This window comes from Neofelis nebulosa, chromosome 5, assembly GCF_028018385.1.
Source record: "Neofelis nebulosa isolate mNeoNeb1 chromosome 5, mNeoNeb1.pri, whole genome shotgun sequence".
Taxonomy (NCBI): Eukaryota; Metazoa; Chordata; class Mammalia; order Carnivora; family Felidae; genus Neofelis; species Neofelis nebulosa.
The window spans coordinates 155,826,987-155,851,865 of record NC_080786.1 but is presented as its reverse complement, the minus strand read 5'-3'; the positions used below and the strand labels follow the sequence as shown (position 1 = coordinate 155,851,865).

The 24,879-nt window shown below is 58.3% G+C and overlaps 1 protein-coding gene across 5 annotated transcripts in view; it reads right to left on the bottom strand.

Moving 5' to 3' along the window:
• Positions 1–24,879, bottom strand: part of ABCG1 (ATP binding cassette subfamily G member 1) — an 81,226-nt gene that overhangs the window by 16,874 nt on the left and 39,473 nt on the right. For all 5 annotated transcript variants that reach the window (XM_058732090.1, XM_058732088.1, XM_058732089.1 and 2 more), the window contains 6 exons: positions 11,399–11,516; positions 9,577–9,709; positions 7,670–7,720; positions 3,170–3,315; positions 2,762–2,885; positions 1,562–1,676 (listed from right to left, as the gene is read on the bottom strand). In XM_058732090.1, the coding sequence (XP_058588073.1) occupies positions 1,562–1,676; positions 2,762–2,885; positions 3,170–3,315; positions 7,670–7,720; positions 9,577–9,709; positions 11,399–11,516 (687 nt within the window). The remainder of the gene's footprint in view (positions 1–1,561; positions 1,677–2,761; positions 2,886–3,169; positions 3,316–7,669; positions 7,721–9,576; positions 9,710–11,398; positions 11,517–24,879) is intronic.

The window sequence follows — 24,879 nt, the reverse complement described above, 5'->3', positions numbered from 1 at the left end:
CAGACGCTGTCTCTGGCTCCCACTGGCCTCTCCTTGGCCCCTGGTTCCACACCCCACACTACTGCTGCCCCTTCTTGCTCCCGACCTGAGGTCTTGGTGCCTCTTTCCCACGGCCCCACCTCTTCCTAACATCCTTGCTGAGGCCCAAAGTCCCCGGCCTTGATTTTTTGGTTCTGTCCTCTGCAAAACCAGCTGTCTGCTTTCCCCGAGCCTGAACCCCTAAACCAGGGTGGTCAAGCCCTCCTAGGTCCGGTCATAAACCAGGACATGTTGCCTGGAGACTGGAGGGAAATAGCCACAAGCCCAGGAACGCTGGAGCCACCAGGAGCTGCAAGAGGCAGGAAGGAGCCTCCCCTGGGACTTCCAGAGGCAGCACGGCCCTGCCCACGCCTTGACTTCTTTCTGGCCCCCAGAACCACGAGGTTTTAGATCACTCAGTGTGTGGCTCAGCAGGCACGGAAGGCAGGAGGTGCTGGCAAAGATTGGACCCTGGCACCAGGGTTGAGGTGGGGAAACAGCACCGAGTCGGGGATCTCCAGCACTTGGGGGTCTAGTAAACATGAAGCTGGAGAGAAAGAGAAGGCAAGAGGGATGCCGGGGACTCCAGCTTGCAAAGCGAGGTGGAGGACATTTGGTTTTGGGGACACGGCCTGGAGAGGCTGTTGGGTTTGCTGAGAGCTATGCGGGGAAGCATGATGTGGAGGACGGTGCTGGGCATGGGGACCCGGTGGGGGGAAAGTGATGGCTGGCAATGGTCAGTGCCCGGGAGGGTGTGGGTAGAGAGGAGAATGCCTGGGAGCACTGCCAGCACGGAGGTGTGGGCCCCTGCGTCTCAAGGCCCGTGAAATGGTTCAACTGGCCTCCAAGCACCAAGGCCACCAATCCCAGGACCACCGGCTCAGAAGGAGGAGCTCAGACCATCAACATAGTCTCTGGACACTGAGCATCGCCTTTTTTTTTTTTTTAATTTTTTTTTAACATTTATTTATTTTTGAGACAGAGAGAGACAGAGCATGAACGGGGGAGGGTCAGAGAGAGGGAGACACAGAATCTGAAACAGGCTCCAGGCTCTGAGCTGTCAGCACAGAGCCCGACACGGGGCTCGAACTCACGGACCGTGAGATCATGACCTGAGCCGAAGTCGGCCGCTTAACCGACTGAGCCACCTGGGCGCCCCTGAGCATCGCCTTTTTTGCTATGTTTGGTCAAAATTTAAATCAGCATTTTAACAATTCGGTTAACCGACGCAAAAGGGTCACTTTTTATTTTTAAAGGTTATTTCTTTCCAGAAATAACTTCTTTAAAAGCAGAAGCCTAACACAGCATAGCATTAGGAAATTCTGCTCCTAACAGCTCTCTTGCTCTGGTTCCCAGGTATCTTATCTGGAGGAAAGAAAACCTCTTATCTGTTCTTAAAAGCTCCACCGCAGGATGGCACTTGACCCATGTTTGGAATAGTGAAGGAATTCCAGATTTTGGGGCTTCAGGCAAAAGTAGAAACCCACTGATAGTGGAGAAGAGCCCTTTTCTTTCCCCTCCAGCCGGTCAAGGCTCTACTTACCAAAATCAGCAGGGTTGTGATAGGTTGGGCAATTCAGACCTAATTCCCTCAAGTATGGTACAAGATTTGAGACTTTTCCCCGGTACACACATTGTCCTTGACTAAGGACATAAAGCTGGAAAAAAGTAAGGAAAGGGAGAACACCAACCTTGTCTTCCTTTGTAAAGCAACAAAAGCGGTCAATCCGTCCACCCCTCCACCCACCACCCATTCAACCATCCACCCACCCACTCACCAATCCTTATACCCACTCACCCACCCACCCCTCCACCCCTCCATCTAACCACCCACCCATCCATCCACCTACCCATTTACCCATCCACCCATCCATCCATCCATTGATCTATCCATGCATCCACCACCCATTCAACCATCCATCCATCCATCCACCTTTCCACTCATCCACCCACCCACCCACCCATCCACCACCCATTCAACTTTTCATCCATCCATCCACCACCTATTCAACCATCCATCCATCCATCCATCCTTCCATCCACCTTTCTACCCATCCACCCACCCACCCACCCACCCATCCACCACCCATTCAACCTTTCATCCATCTATCCTTCCATCCATCCACCACCCATTCAACCATTCATCTATTCATCCTACATCCATCCACCCATCCATCGGTCAATTTTTCTCACTTTCAGGACAGCTATACATTACCTCCCCCAAACTGTTAAAGTTCAAAGGAAACTTTAAGTCAGGGAAGGTATTATATGGACAGGCATTAACTTTACTATATCGCTTCCTGCCCCTTTGCACTAACTGCCTGCTAAGAAAGATTTTTGAAGCTATACACATTTCATCCCTGGGCCTTTTTTTTTTTCTTATTATAATACTGAAACCTAAGATTTATAAAAGAGATGATGTCGTGCACATATGATAACCTGCCATTTAATTCTGTAAAGCAGGTGTTCCCCATGGTTACAGGGGTGGGGGTGGAGAATGAAGCTTCCACAATGTCAGTGACTTGCCCAAGACCCCTTGGCCAGATACCAGCCCCAGAGAGAGAAAGCTGGCCAGCTCTCTCGACCCCCTCCTGCCCTGCCACCTTAGCTGCCAATGACTCCAAAGTCTTATGAAAAATAACACTTAAGGCCATTCAGAAATGAAGACGCCTCAGGGAACCGACAGAAAGCAGAGTCCCTGGGACTTGGCTTCACTCGGGCTATCATCAAGTGGTCTGTGCACCTGGTCAAAGAGCTCGAAGAGCTTGGCGCTGGGCTGGTGGACAGTGCAGATGATGGACCTCCCTCCTTGGGCCAGTCCTTTCATCAGGGAGACCACCTGGAAGCAGGAGGCACTGTCCAGGCCGCTGCAAGGCAAGGGGCACCGTCAGATGCCTGTGGGACCCCCCCAACCATACCCGGTATTCAGCACACACTGGGGAGGCCTGTGATGCACGCCTGAGCCTGTCATGTCTTCTAGAAGTGGATGGAGAGAGGGAAGGAATTCAGGCCTCCCCTCGGGGACCCCGGGATAGGAGAAAAAGATGGGCAGGCAGAGCACATGCCTCCCCCCTTCTGAGGCTACTGTGGGGCCCCCCGTGGACGCTGCTGATGGGGAGGACGGGGTTCCTCCCTCATTGTTCCTGATTACCTGGTGGGCTCATCGAAGAACATGACGGGAGGGTTGTTCACCAGCTCTAGTGCGATGGCCAGGCGCTTCCGCTGGCCGCCCGAGAGGCTTCCGGTTCTCGTGTTGGCGCAAGAGAGCAAGCCCAGAGCCGTCAGGATCTCCTTGACCTGAGGGAGCAACGGGGCCAGAGTATCCGTCAGGGACTGCCCACCACACTTCACCACCTACAGGGCCCATGTGGAAACACCTGCTGCCTCCTGCATCCCACTCGTGGATACACACGGATGGGACTGCAGAGCGGGGCCCATTGCCGAGTGGACAGGCGAGTTTCCAAGTCCGAGGTCCTGATTTGGGCCCAGGAGGCTGGGAAGCAGTGCTGGAGCCAGGCCCGCCTGGGCAGAGTCTCCGATATGCCTCCTGCAGAGGTGACCTTGCGGGCCTCTTTAAGCCTCGCTCAGGGCCCAGGTCAGGGAAGGTGCCCAATCACCGTTTGTGGAACAGGTAGACCGGCAGACGCACAGAGGATGATCAGGTTTCTGACCAGCGCGGAGGGGAGGGCCACCGTGGCAGTTAAATGGGATAAGGAATCAAAACACCCAGCTCAGGGCTTGGCGCACAGGAAGCATGTAACCAACAGCAGCGACCAATGCCACCATCCTTAGCGCACGCGGCTCCTGCAGACCCGCCCCACGCAGGCCGGGTCTCTCCGGAAGAAGGAAAGCTGCCCCTTGGCACTTGTCAATAGAAGAACCAGGTGTCCGACGTGCCAGCAAGGCCAGGAAACCGCTTAAAGCCGTCACCACCCTCCACGGTGGCCCCGCCGAGCCCGGCCCCCGGGAAGCAGGCTGGGCACCGGGATACAAACAGTCCACTGGGACGATGCCTTCCTGTCCGCTCCAGATGACTGACCCAGCATGGGCTCAGGGAACAGAAAGTCAGCAGGCTTCAGTGCAGTGTCTTCCCGGAGGCAGCCCCTGGGAAGGCGGGGGTCCACCGCCGCTGTCCCGCGTCCACACCAGGCTCGCCGCCCAGGGCCAGCCCCCCTGGAGGTCCCACCAGAACACACCCGGCCACCATCCTGTCCCCTGGTGGCAGAAGCGGGCGGACCCCAGTCCAGTGGCTTCTCTGGGGAGATGAGGTCATCCCAAAGGAGAAAGAACTCCCAGGGAAGAAAAATTTCACTCCAGCTCTTGAATTCCTGATGCACGGTCAGTACAGAATGCAAGCCTGGGTGATGACAAGAGCTGGGGCACCACTGCCCCACAGCCCGGGAGGCAGTCAGGTCAAACGGACTTGGGTCTGAATCCCACCAGGCTCTTCCCTTGCTGACCCATAAACCCAACCCACGGCCCTTCTAGGACACACTGCATTTGAGGGATCCCAACCTAGAAAGAAGGTCAGCGAGGTTTCCCGGGAAGGGCCATCGAAGGGGGGCCATGGGGGGCGTGTGTGCCCTGGCCCACTTCCTTCGCCTGCAGACAGCACCTGTTGGCTTTCCCAGAGCCACCAAGCTCATTCAGTCTTCTGGAACACAGACTGAACTTGCAGAATGAAGGGTCATTCTGGTTGTTCCAGGCTCGTCTTTGGGGTCCCCCCGCAGCACGGAGCATGCCCTGTCCTGTCCACGATCTGTCCTCTTGGGGATCCCTCCTTGTGGTCAGGCATGGTCCTGTTCCATGTACCCTCGGCCCCCACAGACAGGACGCAGGAGGTGGAGGCAAATATCGATGCCTGTCCTTCTCCTGCCTGTCCAGCCCATTTCTCCACCGTTCTCTCAAGAGTCATGCTCTGCTGGTTGGTTTTGTTCTAAAACTAGTCAGAAAGAACAATGTCCCAGCCCTGGGAGACCTTGCTCCTGAGAAAGCCCCTTGCTGGGGACCCTCGAGGGCTGAGGCTGCTTTTCTGGGAACCAAGGAAGGCTGTGGACAACACATTCCATTACCTAGTAGAACATTCTATACTAAGGGCACCTGGGTGGCTCAGTCGACTAAGCATCTGACTTTGGCTCAGGCCATGATCTCACGGTTCGTGAGTTTGAGCCCCGCGTCAGGCTCTGTGCTGACAGCTCAGAGCCCGGAGCCTGCTTCAGATTCTGTGTCTCCCTCTCTCTCTGCCCCTCCCCTGCTTGTGCTCTCTCTTTCTCTCTCTCAAAAATAAACACTAATTTTTTTTTTTTAAAAAATAGAACATTCCATTCTATTGTGTTTCCACAAGATACAAACAACTATAACTCAGGCTGGGGGGAGGTGAGTCACACTCGCCACTGTTTCATCCTGGAAATAACCAGCCAATCCGGCAGATGCATTCTCGGGGGAGGCGGGACCCACACCTGGCTGAAAAGCAGAACGGGGGCTTCCAGTAAGAAATGTGTGCGGGACCCAAGACCACCTCTAGGCGTGCATGCTCACGGCCTCGCTCGGTCCAGCAGCAGACGAATCTGAAGACAGGGCAAGCCTCTTGCTCCCTCAGGACGATCAGCCACACAGCTGGCAGACAAGACCCTCACTGACTTGCTGTCTTTGCTCTTGTAACCCAGCTGAGAACAGCATGAGGCTCTGGTCTGCTCGTGTCTTAGGTCAGGCGTATGGAGGACATGTGCACGGGCGTGGCCTGCCCGGGAGACACCTGCTCGCCCCACCAAGAAGGCCTTCTCGCCCCGTCCCTTCGGCTAGAGCAGGAAGAGTGGGTTCCACAGCCCTCCCCAAAGACCCCGACCAGCTCCCCGATGGGGGCTGGAAGCCGGTTTCTGAAGACCTGGCTCAGGAGGCAAGAGGGCCTGTGTGTGATACAGAATGTCAGCCGAGAAGCACGCATTGCCCTCCCAGCCCTCCAGCGAAAGCTACGTTCCTGTTCCCTTTCCGCACGGAGAGGACTGTCCAGGAGAGTCGTGCTGCAGGAAGATCACCTCGAGTCTGCTCTGTGGATCCACGAGCTAAGTCAGCTTCACACTGCCCGGAGGGCAGGGGCGGCCGTGGTCTCTAGCCCTCATTACAGACAACGGTCCAGAGCGCTGGAGGCAGTGACCCAAGGTTGTCCAGAGGGTCCTAGGAGGCCAGAGCTGAAGGGGTCCCCCTGTGGACCTAGCTCCGCCTCACGGCAGGGCCCTTTCTGTGTCAGCAAGACCCTCCACCACCCCTGTCCACTCACCACCGTATTGTGTAGTCCTGAGCGGAACTATAACCTGGCCCTCCCTCGCTCCGAGGGGCCTTCCCTCCACGGCTTTCCCCGGTGGGCCCGAGGTGGTTGTTCACTCCTGGGGGCCTTCCACGTTCGGCACCAACGACCCAGCCCACCCCTCCCACCTTCCTAAGGGGGTCCCCACATTTGTCCCGTCTCTGTCCCGGGTTCCGGCAATCTATTTCATTGCTTTGGGCTTCAGAATAAAAGAACGCCACAGGGGGCATCCTGACAGCAGCAGGGGTCTTTGCTCCGCTCCCACCTGCATCCACCGCGTGGCTGACCTCGGACTCCCGGGGCTGACCCTGAGGGATCTGAAGGGCGCCGGCCAGGCCAGGGTCGGGGTGGGGGGCACAGGGGAGAGAAGGAGCCCCAGCGATGCCCAGCATTGTTTTCATGGCACACTTGTGGAACATGAACTAGTATGTGCCATGGGAGAGGGAACAGACGTGGGAAATAGACTTGCTATTAATGTTCCTTAACCGGGCCCTGCCTCTCATCACTGCAGATTAAGGCAAACGTTAAGGCGCTGACCAGCACCGCTGGTGCTGAACCTGCAGCCTACTCTTCCTGCTTCCGGACTGTCGTCTTCTGATGGTGTCAGAAGACAAGAGAGTACTGCGAGAGTGGGATTTCGCCCAATTTTACTCTTCCATTGAAATCCCACTAGCACCAGGCTAGCCGGGGAGCGGAGGAGGGAAGCTGAGTCTCCCCCAGACGTTGTGTAAACATAAATCCGTCACATCCACCGCCGAGTGTGGCTTGCCCACTCCCGATGGGGTGCTGACCCGGCACCTTCCCTGTGCCCTGGGCTTTAGGGAAGCGGCGAGGAGGGGGATGAAAAGGTTTAGGAGGCCTCCAGCATCCTGGAAACTTACTTGTTTGATTTTTTTAAGGCTGCTTAATAACACGTTAAGAACCAAATATCTTCTTGTGAGTGCGTGTGGGTGGAGGCTGGTTATTTTTAAGCGAGTGACTAACCATCTTCATTGTTAGTGTTTTATAAAAAACAATAACAATGGAGTACAAAGCACATTAAACACTAAAAAGGGGCAGAACGCTTGGTCTAGTGTTGAGGCTGGTGTCCTCTGACCACCTAAGCTTTCCTGCCGCGCCCTTGCCATTTGGTGGCTATGCTAAGAGCTGTAAGTCTTGTGGCAAGGCGGCCACCCCTGGGTCCCGGCTGCCAAGCCTGGGGCGCACACTGAGATGTCACTGTCCCCCATGCAGAAGGCTAGGTGACGAACCAGCAAACAAAAGCAGGGCCACAAAGTCCCTCCCCATGCCTCCGCCAAAGGGATTTCACGCACTTTCTGGACACCTGTGGCCCAATCCCACACTTACCATCTCCCTTCTGCCTTCGTCCTTCTCCTGGAGCTTCAGATGTGCAGACACCTGCAGGGTGGGGAATCAGAACAGACCGCGGTCAGCAGGGCAAGCTAACTCACTGGTCTGCTGTGGGCTGGAGCCTGAGCGGCCACGCTGCCAGATAATGGAGGAAAGCCCCTGGAGCTCTTGGCTTCCTACCCCCCTTGGCTTAACAAAGGCGGGGTCCCAGAGAGCAGCACGTGTCTGGATTGCTTCCTGTCATCTCAGACGGCTTCTCTGCTGTGCCCACAAGAGAAGGTGGGTAGGGGCAGCTGACAGTCAAGGAAACCCCAGGCATCAGGGGCTTAAAGACCAGGCCACCCGTTAAACCACTGGACAGCTTAACGCTATCCACAGTGGGAGTGCTGACACCGCAGAAATTGGCAAGTGCTAAATATTAGGACCCCCCGTCATTGTTTTGTTTTGTTTGAGATCCGGTTGGCTGTGCACAATGCTGCTGGGTAAAACCTTGAGTAGCAACCGGCATCCAGTGTCAGCCCTGGTTCTGCCCTGCCGGGTTCCGTGGGCCACCCTGGGAGACAGGGGCACACCTCCCATCCAGGCCTGGGTGGCTCACAGGGCCGGCTGCCTGCTGGGTAACACCGAGTGCCACCTGGTGGTCTGCCTGGTGGTGGAAAGGATCAGAAGCAGCACGTGGAAAGGCACAGCTGTCGCAACACATGCCTGGGACTGGGTGTGGGTGGCTGGTGTCACCCCCACCCCTGTGACAGGACCTTCTGAAGTCAAAGGCATGATTTCCCCAAGAGAGAGGTGGTTTTCAAGGTATCATACAACTCTCAAAATCAAAATCTTATTTAATTTCATGCTGAAAATGGATTTCACAGCACAGCCTGGTGACAGCTTGGTGAGAGTCACCAATCTTGTCTGCAAAAGAAGGCAGTGATCGAGCTGGAAATCGAAATGAAGCTTCTCAGTCAAGTAACCAAGTGTTTAGTTCAATAACTCGCCAAGAAGCTAAACTCTGGTCTCCCAGGAGAAAGGCGAAAAACTAAGTTTGAATTTTCTAAATCGACTGTTCTTTTTGTAACCCCTCCTACGTTCCCTGTGCCCCATGAGAATGGCCATTTGGAGGCAGAATAAGCCATTAGAGGCACTGAGCATGTGTGCCTGCCGGCAAGGCCCAGCCTGGTGGAGAGGTCTCTCCTTCCAGGACATTTAGCACCAGGCACGTGAATGAAGACAACCCACAGAGCAGATCGGGGACAGGTGGCGTATCCGACATCTTACCTGCTCCCCTTTGCTGATCTGAGAAGCCCTTGGAGTTGCCCTTCAGATAAATTGGCAGGCAGCCCTCTCCAAGCCCGCAGAGAGGAAGCTTTGCCCTGTCCGGGTCAGGAGCACAGGGCAAGACCTCTCTGGGCAGGAGAGTGAAGGTAAAAGCCTGTTTACTGACCAGGCCCCAGGCAGAGCACTCCAGAACATTCCCCACGGTGCCAAGAGGGACCTGGGGGCCGCACACTATCTTTTGCAGCGGGTGAGGCAGAAAAGCTAGCAGCCCCATGCACAACCAGCGGGGGGCCGAGGACGAGACCCTCAAGGCCCTAACCCAGGCACCAGATCAGGGAACTTGGGCCCAAAGCCACAAACAACTAAGAGCAGCTGATGGCCCTTAGGGGTGATAGGGGTGTGTCTGATGGTGTATCAGTAACCTCACAAACTTGGCCATGAATTTGCCATCCAGAGTCTATGAGAAGTCAGGGTCTTGGGAGTTTGTTTTCGATGAAGCTGTCCAAACAGCATGCCTGGTGTGAGAGCTGTGCTGGAGGGAGGTGGCCGGCAGAGCCCCCAGCCCCACGCCGGGCACTGCTCTAACGGGGCGGGAGGGGGGGAAGAGGGTGGGCTCAGGCCGGTGGGCGGCTCACCATCATGGCTTCCTGCACAGTGAGGTGTGGCAACAGCATGTCGTCCTGCATGATGTAACAGGACACCTTCCGGAAGCAGCGCAGATCCCGGGGCAGGCCGTTGATGAGGACGACCCCCTTCATGCCAGTCTCCCTGCAGAGCCGAGAGCGGACACCGTCAGCTCCTCCTCCAGGGTCCTGGGGAGGGAGGAGGCCCCTCCCAGCATCTTCCCGACGGACCGTTTACCGCAGGGACACCAAGGGGCAGGCAGAAGGGGATGGGGACCCAGAACAGTACCAGGACTCGCAGGAAGGAGCTGCACGGAGACCATGCTCGGGATGGACGGGGAGGTGAACCGAATCCGTAAGTAACCAGCGCTTACAAACAAAGATGCATGTGGGTGCTCCCACGCGCGGCCACCAAGTGGGACGTGCCCCCCCCCCCCGCCACTGTGCTGGGGTTTGTGAGATTGGCTTCTGAGCGATGTCGTGAGTGGCCAAGGCTATCCCGAAGGCCAAGACTCTGCAGCTGGGGGTGTGGCCGCTATATAGGAACCAGCTCCTGAGGGCGGAGACCGAGCAGGCTCCCTGTGTGCAGGTGGCTCGGAGGAGGGGGTCTGGGCCCTGCATCCATTTGGCCAAGCGGATGCTCCTTCTCCACAGGGGAATTTGTCCCCTGGCCCAGCGACAGGTCGGGACATGGCGTGTGCACCCTGGAGACCTGAAGGGCACGGCCTCCCCCTCCCAGACCCACAGTGCATCTGCGCTGGCCCAGGGAGGTGGGGGAGGCCGGGACAGCCCCCTAAGGAAGTGTCTCCTGGATGTCTCGGGGCACAGAAACACCGAGGGATAGTGGAGACCAGTGAAATTACGGAGTCTGGTTTCCAGCCTCATCCCGGCCGTTACTATGACCTTGGGCTCTTTCCTCCAGGCAACGGGCTGGGATTCCCCCCCCCTCCACCCAGGGAATAGCCACCTCCAGGCAGTGGGCCACAGCCCCAGGCTGCCTGAGCACCCCTAGGCCAGGCAGCAACTGTGGGTGTGGGATGTGCTGATAGTGGCTGCCCCCCCTCTTCCCCCCACCCATGCACCCCCTGGTGCTGGACGTTGACTTCAACCTTTGTCAGGTTTTTAAAAATCCTAATTTCTGGCATTAAGGAGTAATGCAGAGGTCCCAAGGAAAGAGGTGATAGTGTCTTTTTGTTTCCAGGAGATGAAATTCTCCTGAGTATTAACAGTGTTTGCTACAGTTAGCAAATGCAAGCCAGAGAGCTGAAGACAGGTGACTTGAGGAGCACAGTTTTAACACCCATGAGGATTGGGCTTTCCGGTGACGCCCCCAGGAATGACACGGGGCAGGACGTCCGGGGCTAACACAGGCACTGGCAGGAGTGCGTGAGCTCGGGGACCCAGCCTGACGGTCCTCCTGCTCATCTTACATTAGACCCTGACTCACACTAGTCTTAGAGTTCTCCTGCCGTCCCCTCCCCAGCCTTGACCTTCCTCCTTCTTCCTATCCTGCGCCTGGCCGCGGCTGAGCCCACGAGGGAGCCCACCCGGCTGCTCCGTCCCGTGGCCTCCTTCCCCTGCACGTGGGCCGTCCACTCTCCACAGTCACGTGACACCGAGCAGGTGCTGCCCTCTGACACTTTCAAAGTCACTGCCGTCCCTGCAGGGCTTCCTTCCCGGATCCCAAGGCCTCTCACTGCTAAACCCCACAGGTCACAGTCTGTACAGAACCTTAAGAAGTGACAGGTCGAACAGAAGGGGCTTCTCTCTCCCGACTGCCACCCACAGGCCAACCACGGGGTGAGGACCTGTTTCTCCGCAGAGGCGTGCTCACCTGTATCCAGCCAGAATGTTCATGAGTGTGGACTTCCCGGCCCCAGAGGGACCCATGATGGCCACCAGCTCCCCGCTGTTGAACTTCCCGGAGATGCCTTTCAGAAGGGTCTTGTATCCTGCAGAGAGCACATCACACCCGTTTCCCAGCTGCCGATCGCAGGGATCGTGGGCTTTTCCGCCAGGCAATACAGGCGAACCCACGAGGACACCCGACGATGTAACCACGGCCAGAAAGCAAGATCTTACACGCGTGGCCTAAATGCTGAGTTCTGAGGGCGAAAGCCCACCGCCCGTGTGCCTCCGTCTTCCTCAGATGCACACCCCCCGGCGTTATGTTAGCAGCGACCCGCACGCGTGCGCTGCTCTAGTGTTCGTAAAGGCCTTGCGTGTGCATTAATTACCTGGCCTACAGGGAATCCACCACCTCGTTTTGGAATAAGACCAGGGGGTCTGGTGTCTCCTTCAGGACCCCCACGGCCTGTGTGAACAGATCTCAACCCAGGGCCACACCGCCAGCCATGTCACTTCCGCCCCCACGATGGGGAGCAAGTGTGTTTATTTACTTATTTTTAAAAATCTTTTTTTAATGTTTATTTATTTTTGAGACAGAGAAAGACAGAGCGTGAATGGGGGAGGGTCAGAGACAGGGAGACACAGAATCCGAAGCAGGCTCCGGGCTCCGAGCTGTCAGCACAGACCCCGACGCGGGGCTCGAACTCACGGACCGTGAGATCATGACCTGAGCCGAAGTCGGACGCTCAACCGACTGAGCCACCCAGGCGCCCCGCAAGTGGGTTTATTACCGAAACGGTTATTTCATTTATTTACAGTTTGGACACACACGAACTATTCATGCAAGATTTCTTCATAAGCCATCGCCTTCTAATTAAATAATTAAAATAGTATTAATTAATTAATAATTAAGGGCTTATCGTTTTGCAGCCACATCAAATTGCTTTGGAAGCTCTGCCAAGTCTCCATCCGAGAGCCTCGTAAAAGGAGAAGGACCACACGTCACAGAGACAGCCACGTTCGCCCGCCTTCGAGTAGACGGTTCAACGTATGGCAATAAAACAGAGGCAGCTGGACCCACAGGTAAAGACTGATTCGGACCCATTTTCTCAGTTCCTGAGAAACGTGCTCAGAAGGGACCCCTCCAGGACCACAGTCACGCAAACGAAGCGTTTCACCCCCCACGGCCAACACTTACAGGGGCCGGTGAAGCCCTCCAGGCAGGGAGCCCCTCCTTTCGACTTTCTTCCTAGTCGCTGGCTGTATGCTCCCGGTACCCCCAAACCTGCACCGGCCTAGGGGGGTTCTTGCCCAGCTGTCTACTCATCTTCCACAGATGGGGCCCCTCAACCCCGCACCTGTCACCATGTGCCACCTCAATTTGGACAGGGAGTCCCCGAGGACTTGTTTAATCAGGCAGAGAGAAGCAGAAGCAAAAGGCAGGAAGCCTGTGGCCCCGCGATCTGCCTCATTACGGAGAGCGGCAGAGTCCCCTGGGGAGACCGCGCCGGGTAGGAAGGGGCAGAGCAGCTCACATTCCTACCGCTGGGATGTGGGGGACTCAGCGGAAGGAGCAGAGGGAGACCAGCTGCAGGCAGGGGCTGGGACCCCAAGGACGGCGTCTGCATCTGCCCCGTGGCGGACGGACACGTGGAAAAGCTGGGGGTCAACAGAGGCTTCTCCTCTGCAAGGTCAAGCTCCCCGTGCGGTGGGACCTCATCAGGCGCCCCGGGGCCTGGGCCACAGGGACCCGAATGACATCACTGAGGGCGCACTAATTCCAGGCAGGCGTCTGCTCCTTCCTGGCCTCCTGGTGGGCAGTTCAGGTGGGGATCAGGGTTATTCCCGAGCAAACCCTCCCTTGAGTCTGTCCTGTGAACCAGTAACCTCCCAAGGATGTAGGTGACTCACTGAGATGGCCATGTGCGGGCCAAGGGCCGTCTGACGGCCTGGGGGCGGCCTCGTGCCTCGGGGTTCCGAGAGGCCCTTTCCCTCTGGGCAGAGCCCATGGGGGCTCCTCTGACAGCACCTGGGGCTGCCCCTTGGTATTGGGGTGCACACTGGGCACCAGATAAAAGCACAACTCACACAGGCGGTGATGCCCACGGCCGGCACACCGGGACGTGCACCAAACCCACGGGAGCGGTGGACTCATCTGGCCCTTTCAAGAGAAGGTGGGCCCGTAGGGGTGTGGCCTGTGGTCTTGTCATTTAGAGCCACCGACTGGGACTGTACATGTGCCCACGAACCCCGTACTGGCTTCGTGGGCCAGGGCCAGGTGGAGCGAGGCTGGTGAGGCTGACGACTCATGCCTCGGGGAGGGGCGCTGGCTCCCAGGGCAGCCAGGAGGCCAGGTGCATGCGGCGGGCTGGCCGAGGGGGTCCTCCCGAGTGGGTCCTGCACGGGTCCGGTGGCGGAGAAGGTACCAGACCCGGCGTGGGGCTGTGCTTCTTTAAGATCGGAAACCTGCTTTTCTTTAGAAACAGCGAACACACATTCGGGAGTGAAGAATCGTAAAAGTGACAGCGGAACCAAGAAATCACCAGTCTGTCTGGACCCGCAAGGGTCCGAGTTCACACTCGGACGTGGGGCCCCCAGTGTGGTGCCCAAGGACCGGGCGCACCCATTAGAATCGTGTTTGCGAGTGTCCCACACGTGCTCACTCTATCTGTGCAGCAAACTCGTCCTTGGTTGCAGAGCCTTGCACTTGACTCCTTGCAGAAATACAGAATGCGAGAATACATGAGGCGTCCCAAACCCCCGCCCTACGTCCCGAGCTTGAGCTCGGCCCAGCCCAGCTCTTGGCACGATGGGGGAGCCACCTCCTTCGTGTGCTGTGGACACTCGATACGCGTGCTCTCCCTGCTGCTTCTGGTGAGGCAGTGATTTTCCGGGGATCGCCAAGTGCGGAAACCACAGAGGGGCAGGGCCCCCCTGCCGCGTGCGGACAGCCCGTCCCTAAAACAGCCGGGCAAGAAGCCAGATCAAAACCCGCACAACACAGGAGCGGAGAGACAGACACAAAGACAGAGAGGACAGTGCCCCAGATCCCTCCAGCCCAGGGACGAGAACTCTGCTCAGACACCGGTCCTTCCACCTCAGAGGAGGTTAGCGCCACTCTGTCGCGGGGACCCACGTTGGCGAACAGTGCTTCAGGGGGCAGCGGCGTCTGTCGGCCCCCACAAGGTGCTGGGGACACACAGCGGCAAAGCTTCAGCCTGGGGGGGGGGGCACACAGACGTCTCATTTTGTAGAAACGTGCCCTTGGAGGGGAAGGACGGGGGACAGCCCAGCCCTCGGGTGAGTGCCAGCTCTGGGCGCGCTCACTCGGGGTGAGCGCGGCACCCGCTTTGCTCACATCTTCCCCTCTGTGCCCCACAGCAAGCTGAGTACTGCGTTCCTCCCCATAAGCTGCAGAGCAGAAGCCAGGGCCCAGAGAGGGCGTGTGACCTGCCCAAGGTCCCACAGCGGGTCAGCAGAGAAGGCCAGCATTCCAAGCGCTGTGCGAAACTCCAGCAGGGGCTCTTGCAGCCGGGGTCCTGATGTGCCGCCAGTGCCAGCAATGCCGTCGCGGGGTTTGGGCGTCGCTCCCACCCCCCAGCGTGGCCTGACCCCCCCCACCCCCACCCCGAATCAGTGTCAGCTCAACCCAGGTACGGTGCATTCCGTCTGCTACTGTGTGAAGCACTTCACAGAGAAAGGGAAGAAATGACGCACCTTTCGCCCCCCCAAAGACAGGATCCCCTCCCTCCCCGGAGGCCCAGGTTGCCACCCAGGGGCAGGCGGAGCTGAGAGTTCCCGGGGTGGGGGCTGGGGCCAAAAACGCCCTGTGTGCACCCAAAGAGCTCGGAGCGGGTTGAATCCTCCCCTCCCCTTCCAGATCTTCATTCTGTAAAACGCCCTCAAGGTAAAAACAAACACTTCCTGCCGGGGTGAGGGAGGGTCTTCTGTGGTTTAGGGAGGACTCAAGCCCTGTGTATGTTAGGGACCCCTCGGTGCACGTGGGAAGACAGGCGTCCTCTGACCGAACAGACGCTCCCTGATACTAAAGTGCCTCCAGCCACCCAGCCCGGCGGCGCAGGGACAAAGGGGTTGGGCAGACGTGTTTCAGAGCAGCTTCTGCAAATCGGGGCCCGCTGTCGGAGCCCTCGGGGACCCGTTAGGCCCCCGATCCTGGTGACCTGCAGAAAATAACAAGCAGCATGTCCCGCAGGCTCCAGCCAGTGACTCGCTGGCTCAGGCCTCATTGACTGAGTTGTGGCTTTAGAACAGGCGGCTGTTTCTAGAGAGTTTTCCAGGGTCAGTGGGTCGCTAGGTTTTGTTTCTGAGCCGCGGCAAACAAGAGCGCGCTGTCTCACCGCGCCGGGCAGCGGACGGAGAAGCGGGCGCCCCCAGAGAGGGGGCTCTTTCCGCGCTCGTCCGAGGGCCGAATGCCATCCTGACGGTCCAGCGCGCTGACCCCGCCGGGGGTGGGGCACTCACGCCATAAAAATAATGGTGCAGGAACAGTCCCCACGCGGGCAGCTGTGCAGAGGCCACAGAGGGGCCACCCTCCTGGGTCTGCTCGCTCACTCAAGACCCAGCCCAGGTGGCTGTGCCCACAGAATAAACCACGGACTCCCCTGCTTTGCTGCAGAAGCAAATGGGTGTGGCCACGTTCCAATAAACCTGACTTACAAACCGAGGAGGCGGGCCGATTTGGTGGTTTGTGACCCTGTTCTAGAACTCTGGAGCGGGGACTGGCCCGGCACCAGAGGCGGCCGGGCTCCTGCCAGGTCGCTTCTCTCAGGCGGGTGCACTTGCTAGCTGCGGGAAGGCCAGGTAGGGCTGGCTGGCGTGCGCCTGCTCTAGGGGAGAATGGGGGAACTGAGGCAGCTCTGAGAGGGAACGAACTTCACCCTACACCCCGGAGCGAGGGGGACGCTAGCCCAGACCCAACTCAGCAGCATGAATGAGACGGCCTGTCAGGGTGCCCGCTGCTCCCCCATCACACCCAGACTCCCCATGGTGACATCCTGACCAGGAAGCCACAATGCCCCTGGGCGGGGCGGGGGGAGCCCCCTAAGACCGCGGTCTCCAGAGCCACCCACGGGGGTCACCTCCTCACGGGCCCTCAGGGCAGCTGCTATCAGCACCCCACTTCCACGGGAGCCCGAGAAAAGGTGACCTCAGGGCCCATTCTCTGATAGAATGTTCTAGTCCCCGTCTCCAAAGCTTACCCAGGTATACTAGAAACACGTTGGTTCGAAGCAATCCCCAGCTGCAACTCCCAGGGTGGTTTTCAGGCCTTGAGTGTTGGGGGTTCGGGGTGGAGTTGTGGGGGGGACAGGGAAGGGAGGGAGGGAAGGAGGGAAAGAGGCAGGGATGGGGGGATATGTGCTCTACCCCTGGAGTGGACCGAATACTAGCCTCCAAACAAGTCCACATCCTAATCCTGAGAATCTGTGTTACCCTGCAGATGGGATTAAATTAAGGATCTTGAGATGGAGATATTACCCTGGATTATCCGGGCAGGCTCAAAATAATCACAAGAGTCTTTCTAAGGGAAAGCGGGAGACAGGCGGGTCGGAGGCAGGACTGGAGATACGACCAAGGACGCAGAGGCTGAGGAAAGAGACAAATCGGGTGATGCCCCCCTGTGGGCTCTGAAGATGGGGCAGGGGCCACAAGACCAGGAGTACAGCCGCTGGATGCTAGGAAAGGCAAGGAAAAGATTCTTCCTGGAAGTCTCCAGAAGGAACACAGCCCTGATTTGGGACCCCTAACGTCCCAAACTTGAAGACAATCCACGTGCGTTGTCTGAAGCCGCCAGGTCTGTAGTGATTTGTTACCTCGGCACCAGGACACCCGTAAACCCCTCCCCGCCCCGCTCAGCCGATGCCCAGGTGCTGCCTGTGGGGCCATGTCCCCCCGAGGACCACGTCCCCCCTCCTCTGTGGACAGGACGGACAGGCCAGCAAGCCTCACGAGGAGCAGCTCGACGGACGGTCTTCCCTCCGGGAAGGAAGCCCCGGGCTGTTCTAGAAGAGATGAGTGGTACCATCTGGCAAATCTTCTAGAACGAGTGTTTCTTCTATCCAGTGTCATTTTGACTTTCTCGGGTCATCCACATGGCACAGAGCCTGGTTAGACCAGGTCCCCAGTGTAGACTTTTCATAATGAGGTTAAAGGAAGCAGATTAAACCTTGCAATTAAATGTGAACAGAAAAACAAGGAGAGGGAAGAGTAAGGTGGTGGGAGGCAGCCGAGGGTCCCTCCAGCTCTGCTCACGACTAGGGAGTGGCCATGGACAGACCGCCTACCCGTCCTGGCCTCAGTTTCCCCAGGATAAAACCCGTTCTGGCACTAGAATCCTCTAGATTCTTCCAGGAGTCACATGTGGCTTTCTTTCCCTAGACAACCAAATGGTGGCTGGGGGTTACATGCGGTTCCCACTGACACAGCCAAGGGGTCCTGAGACTGGGAGTCCCCTCTGCACGCGCCAAGCTCACGGCGAGCGTCTGCGACTGAGGCCAGGTCCGGGTTCGTCATCGTGCAGGGCCTGACACAGAACCTTCCCTCAGTCCGAGCACGTGATATATTTTCACATGTTCATCAGCTCTGAGTAATGACGACAAAAAAGAAAGGAGCCCCAAGCGGCTTAGGAAGAGCCAGGTAATAAACACAGACCGTCGACTATTTTTAAATGTATGGGATTTAACTACAGATCTTTTCAGCGGTAAAATTTCCCACAGCTAATGCCCAGAATCCTAGAGCGAGTCATTTTCCAGCTCTGCCAGGCAAGACTCACGCCAGCCAGTCCCTCAGACCACACACAGCGTGACCCCCCCCCATTACCCAGAACTGTATTTCAATAATGCTTTGTCTTCTCTGCCATGAGGGAGAGACACAGTCAGACGTTCCTACCCAACTGACGAAGATCAACGCCGACGCGACGGCGATCCGAAGATTGCGTGATCCGGATCGTTCTCGAAAGAGCAAATCAGTGGAAAGATGGGAGAGGGGAGCAGGTGGGGTACAGAGAAGGCTTCTGCGTTCTGGGGCAGGGGGCTGGCTTCGGGGGCTCCAGCGTGGGCCCGGGGCTCTGATCGCTCACGGCACACCGAAGTGTACAATCTCCTGTGCACGCCAAAGCTGCCCATCTGTATCCAGACAGCATGCAGCCCATGGAGCCCATATGCACGTGCTCCCTCCTTACACAGCTTTATTCTCAAGAAGCACAGTGCCTCCCACCGTGCAGGGAGGCATCTCTGGACCAGGGGCATGTCAAGGCCAGTTCGATCGAATCCTAAATTACGTGACATTCTCCCTTGCCCTTAACTTAAACGCATTCCCGTGAGGGCTTGGATCTTGACATCAGCATCAGAGTGGCTCTGAGCGCCCAACATCGTGGTTGCTGGCCCCAGGTGACCTGTGTGACCTGGCTGATGGGAAATGGCGTCCCGGTTAATATCGCATCGGGGTTCTCTGAGATGCTGACCCGCTGAGACAGCCGTGGGGCACGAAGGCGTGAGCGGCCTGGGTACAGTCGAGCCGCGAGGACGACAGTACCCGGTACGTGAACCTCTCTGTCCCAGCCACCGCTCCTGGAGCCCGGCCGACAGTGCCCGCCGTCCCCTGTGGCCTCGGGCGCAGCAGCTGAAAACCCCACTGGCTCCGGTGGCAAGACAGACAGGGTCCTGCCGATGACACCGTCAACATCTTCCCTGCATCGCCATCAAGGGCTGTTTTGAGGCAAAGCCCTCTGCATATGTCATTAAATCAGCCTCAGTGAGCCCAGCAGCCCCGGGGGCGGGGGGCAGAATGAATGTCAGAGGAGGGGACCGAGGCTTACAGAGGCCGAGGGACTTGCCCAGGGCACACGGGGAGGAAGTGTCCACCCCTGGATCCAAGTCGGGGCCACCCCTTTCCCAGTGCTGCTCTGGAGACGGGGAGGCGGCGCCCGGTGACCGGGTCCCAGCCAGCCCCCCCTTGAGGGCGTCGGCACACAGGCCGGAGGACAAAGCCGAGGGCTTGCCAAATAGCAAAAGGTCTCAAAAACCACATCGGAATTCCTTCTCTTGGATCCACCGCAGAATCCGTCAGGGCATAAAGCCATCACGTCAGAAGGACGACTGAGAAGTGTTGTTTCTGGGACACCAAAGAGCGGGAATCGGGGAACATGAAGAACTTTAGGCGAAAGCAGGACCCCCCTCCTGAAACCAGAGGGAGCCCGAGCCGCGATTAAAGGGGAAGAGCAACACAAACCAACAAGAATGACGAGCAGAGTCTCCGAGGGTCGCTCCGTGATTTCCATAAAGTCCCCGCCCCGAGCGGTGGGCAGGAAGCTCACAAATGAAATTCTGACTGCGTGTCCGCTTCAGGTGCCCTCTCTGTGATCCTTACCTGCACGAGGCCGCCGTGCACCCACGAACGTGCCCACGCACCAGGTATACACAGGCACGCTTACACCCCACCACATGCCCACACCCTGGTACACACACGCACACATGTACATGCACACCACACACACCATCACACCATCACACCCCACCACACACACGTGCACACCCGCACCCCACCATGTACACACACAGGCACACCGACACCCCACTCCACACACACCACACCGCCAGCCAGTTCGTGAGAACACTGTCAGTGGAACAGCCCTGCCCCAGCACAGCCACTAAAAATTGGACGCAAGTCATTTACATCTGCCTGTCAGGCACGAAGCAGGTTTTTATCACCACGTTATTTTTATACTTCTAAAAGCAGAACTGGTTTCTTTCGCACACTTCTAAACCTGGCCAGAACAATGAAGAAAACGATCCTGGTTCTTCAAATGATGCCAGCAGGGCCGCGAGGGTGCCAAACAATCCCCCAGGCACCCCATCATCCTCACCTGAGCAGAACACGCGCAGTACCTGGTCTCCACGCCCACCGCGGAATTCTCTATGGAGACCGACGTTTGTAAGATAAGCCCAGCTGCACACCTCCCACCCCCCATGCCCCTCCCCCTCCTCCCTTCCCTCCCTCTCCTTCCCTGGTCCGCCTCCCTCTCGCTCCCTCCTCCCCCTCCCTCCCTGTCCCCTCCTCCCCCTTCTTCCCTCTCCCTCCTCTCTCCCTCTCCCTCTCCTGTTCTTCCCACTACTCTTGGCCCCAGAGCTAAAAGGATCTCTTGTTCAAAGTGTCTCTCTCCAGCCCCTTCCCCCTCCCCCTCCAAGAGTAACCTCAAGGCACGAAGGACAGAACTCCGTGTTCCTATAAATCCAGACATTTTGCTCTTAGCCCACCTGCTTCTTTCCTGCAACACCCAAGGGCCTCCACATTCACGCCTCGGTTTTCCTTATTAAGTGGCAAAGCCACGCCTACAAACCAACCCTCTTTCTCCCTTTTTATGCACCTTCCGAAACAGTGAAGGGGGCTTCTGACATGACAGCAACAGCGGGGAAGACGGGCTCGTAACGTGAACACGGGCCCGAACACGGGGTAGGTGAGGGCTTCCGAGACGTTACCATGTGTCCCCAAACCGTGCAAACAGCACGTCCCCGCTCTCTGCCGGCCCAGCGAGTGTTGGGGCAGCAAGTCCAGTCGGCTTCAGCACGGCTAACTCAACCGGTCCGACCGTGACCGTCTACCACTGGTCTTACAGCCCCCTCTCCCCCCACCAGCAGCTGGATAACAGACAAAGCGCTGAACTTTCCAAGGGCTTTCCTCTGGGCGTGACTTTAATGGACCCAAAATGGTCACCCGGCCACAGTTCAGGATGCCTTTCCACCCTTCCTTCCCTAGAGCCTCTCTGCTTTATTGTCCCTGGCTGATGGTCTCCCTCACCGCCCATTTCCCCTGTCCGTCTGTCTGTCTGCCGCCCCACTTCGGCCCGGCTCTAGGCCCAAGCAGCTCCCTCATTCTTTTTTTGAAGAAATTTTTTTTTTAAGTTTTTTATTTATTTTTGGGACAGAGAGAGACAGAGCCTGAACGGGGGAGGGGCAGAGAGAGAGGGAGACACAGAATCGGAAACAGGCTCCAGGCTCCGAGCCGTCGGCCCGGAGCCCGACGCGGGGCTCGAACTCACGGACCGCGAGATCGTGACCTGGCTGAAGTCGGACGCTTAACCGACGGCGCCACCCAGGCGCCCCTAAGCAGCTCCCTCATTCTTTCTGCCGGCTTCGGCCTCAGGATTTTAAACCGCACTGGGGAACGATCACATCAGTGAACGTCACGGGAGACGGCGCTCAGTGTCCAGCAAGCACCCCAGGGAGGCGCACACGCCCCATCTCACCTCCTGCCCAGCAGGTGCATCTGGGGTCGCTGGGCAGAGCTGCATAAATGTGGTTTCCGTTTCCCCGGGAAGCCAGTCGCGGCACCAAGGGTTTCCGTCCAGCTCCTCCCTGCGCAGGGCTTTTGGCCTAGGGGTCGGTGGGCTACGGACACCCTGGAGGGCCACACGAGGGCCTTTCTCCCTCTGAGGAAGGGCTTTGGGCAAGAAAACCATGCAACGGGCATCATCCGGTGCCTTGCTGAACTGCGCCTGGTGTGGCCGGGATTTAGTCCCCCACCTTCCGCGGTGGCTGGGGCTGTCCTCCCTCCGCGAGCACCAGCTCATCCCCAGTCTGGTCCTGCGACCTGCTCCGGGCACCTGCCCTTGGAGATGCCGCGCTTGACCGGGTCTCCACATGTCTGCACCACCCACGTTCTCTGCCGACGTGCCCCACTCAGACCCCGGTGTCTGTCTCCCACCGGGGTGGTGACCAGTCCTCGATTCTGGGCAGGGCGGATGCGCTCCCCGGGGCCAGCGGCCCCAAGGCTGGGATCCGGATCCCAGCGCCCTGAAGCTCCTGCCGTGTCCCTCCCCGAGTGCCGACGCTGCACGCAGGCCTGCGGGGACGTTGGGAGACCGGAGCACTCGGGTGGCAGCCCCTGGAGCAAAGATTCTTGCTGGTGCTGCCTGCCCCAAGCAGCACCAGCGTCAGCCGCGCTCAGGGCGGCCACCGCCCGCCAGGATGACGTCAGGGGAGGGCTTCCCTCCAATGACTTCCCAAGGAGGCCGTGGTCACCGAGCTGGAAAAGGGACCGTCCCCTCCACCCTGCAGTCGCTGCACCAGGAGGTTGCCCCCGGCCCCACAAGCAGCTCTTCTGTGAATGACAGTTTATCGCGGGACACGTTTCAGAACCGGAGGACACTCACCGGTGTTTTCTGTTGAAGAAACATCACAGTACGACTCGGACCAGAGGCCACACGCTCTCCAAAAAGGCACAGTAGAGACTCTCAAACGGGACAACCTAGAAGTGTTGCCGCATTTCGCCATCAGCCAGGCTGGCTGCCATAACACGTCACAGTCGCCCGAGCTCCATGCTCGTCGGGCTCTGAGGCGTCCCGGACCTACTGGACCCGTTTGTGCTTAGCGGGGCTATTTAAGGAAAGTCGTGGTTACCGCTGTGATCTGTCCAATGACTGCTTCCCCATCCCAAGTTCAAAGTCTGAAAGGGGAAAGGAAAAACTAAGCCCAAATCAGCACATGTGCAATTGTACATACAGAGGGCTCTGGGCGGCTTCCAGAAGCACGCCATGGCTGGCAACCGCTGGGCTCTACTCCCCTCCCTCATTGGGAAACATTGATGGCATTTCCCCAACAGGAAATGGCAGCCACGGCTCGGTCTCCTGCAAGCACCCAGGCAGAGCTGGAGATAGCTCAGCCACGCGTCACCGTGCGTGGCCACATCCGAGAAACGTTCTGAGGACAGCTTCAAAAGACGCAGATTGGAGGACACTGTATTTCCACATCTGGCATTTCCAAGGACCCCGTGGCATGACCGAGGTGGCTAAGCCAGGGATGCCACTGACCCCACCAGCTTCATGAACTTTCCCTGTTGTTCCGGGTTACACAGCCGTGGAAAGGACCCCACACACAGACGCAGGCCTGACACCCATCCTAGAGGGTCACTCCGGCTCCGTGAGTAAAAGCTCGGTACCTTCTGGGCCAGTGGGGATTCCCCGTGGCATCCTGAGCCTCTCGGGTGGCCCTCTGGATGGGGCCCCACTATCTCCCCCTCCAGGACCACCTCCGTGTGGCCAGGCCCAGGGTTCCGGGCCTTCCTGCCACAACTGGGCCCTGCCAGGCCCATCTCCCACCACCCAGTGATGAAACTCAACTTTCCCCGCACACCAGGCCAGTCTGCTGGGGTCTCCCAAACATGCCTTGACTGGTGTGTTTCACCCCACAGAACGCGCCCCCTGTGCTGGCACCATCATGGTCCGGCCAGGGACGTGGCCCCTGGGAGAGAGTGACCTTTACGGGGTGACTGGTGATGGCTCAAATCCCAAATCTACCTCTCTGTTTTCTCATCTCTAAAGTGGGGATAACCACACCTACCTGCTTGGAAGGTGAAAGGAGGAGAGCACTGGGCGGGGGGGGGGGCCTCTGGTGCTGGGCTGGCCCTCAGTGAAACAACCCCCTCCAAACTAGACAGGCTTCTTCCTCCAAGCAATTGGGCCATTTTCATCTATTTGTTCCATTGGCCAACTCTTTCGCCACCTTGAGAGTCAAGGCGGCAGGTGCGGAGGCAGGCCGGTCAGAACCCACTCCCGCCTTCCTCCAGGCTCTCCACCTGCCGGGGGAGGGCCACCCAGTCCCTTACGGGGCCGGGGGCCGGCGTCCGTGGGGCGCGGTGCCTGGGGCAGTGTGGGACGTCGGAGCACGAGTGCTATCATTGCCACCACGCTGTGGTCACTCTGTTGTCAGCTCTGCCCTCACGTCCCTTGCAGGGGGAAGACGGGTCCCTCCCGGGAGCCTGGTCCTCCTGGGTACCGGGGAAGGCCTCACACCCAGCGCCCGTCCAATCCTCGGCCTGGCTCCTGACCAAGTCTCCAACCAACAAGGCGTGACGAGAAGCCATAATCGCAAGAGACGCAGGCTTAAGTGTTACCTGCAGTTCGGGGAGCACGGGACCCAGAGACGGCCGGGTTCAGGGCACCACATGGGAGAGGCTGACACAGCCGTGCGCTAAGGGCACGTGCAACCCACGAATGAAACTCCGGGGACCACGCGCGGCCACAGGGAGGACTGGCGAGCCGGCCGGAGAGGAGGCCCTGCCCCTGGATGGACTGACTCGTTCTCTGGACGGCCCGGTGCGTGTCCTCAGCGCCCACTTCCGAGGAGCAAGCCGAGTGTGGCTCCTGAATGTCTGAGCGCCACTGCACACGCAGCCTCCTGTCCCTGGAGTCCTCGCCTGTGAGCAGGACACCCCACAGGCACCCACAGAGCAGAGACCAATGAGGTGCCCAGCGGGGCCGGGGGAGCCAGCTGAGCTTGAATCTGGCGTCTGCCCGTTTAAAGGCCTTCAAAATGTGACCAGACATGCCACAGTCCCCCAGGTCCCTGGTCAGCAGGGTGGCAGGATTCATCCAGGGGGAAGGCCGCTCGGCCAAGGAGGCCTCGTCACCTCCTTCTAGGGCGCTCTCCTCCTGTGTCTTCCCTTCCCATCGTC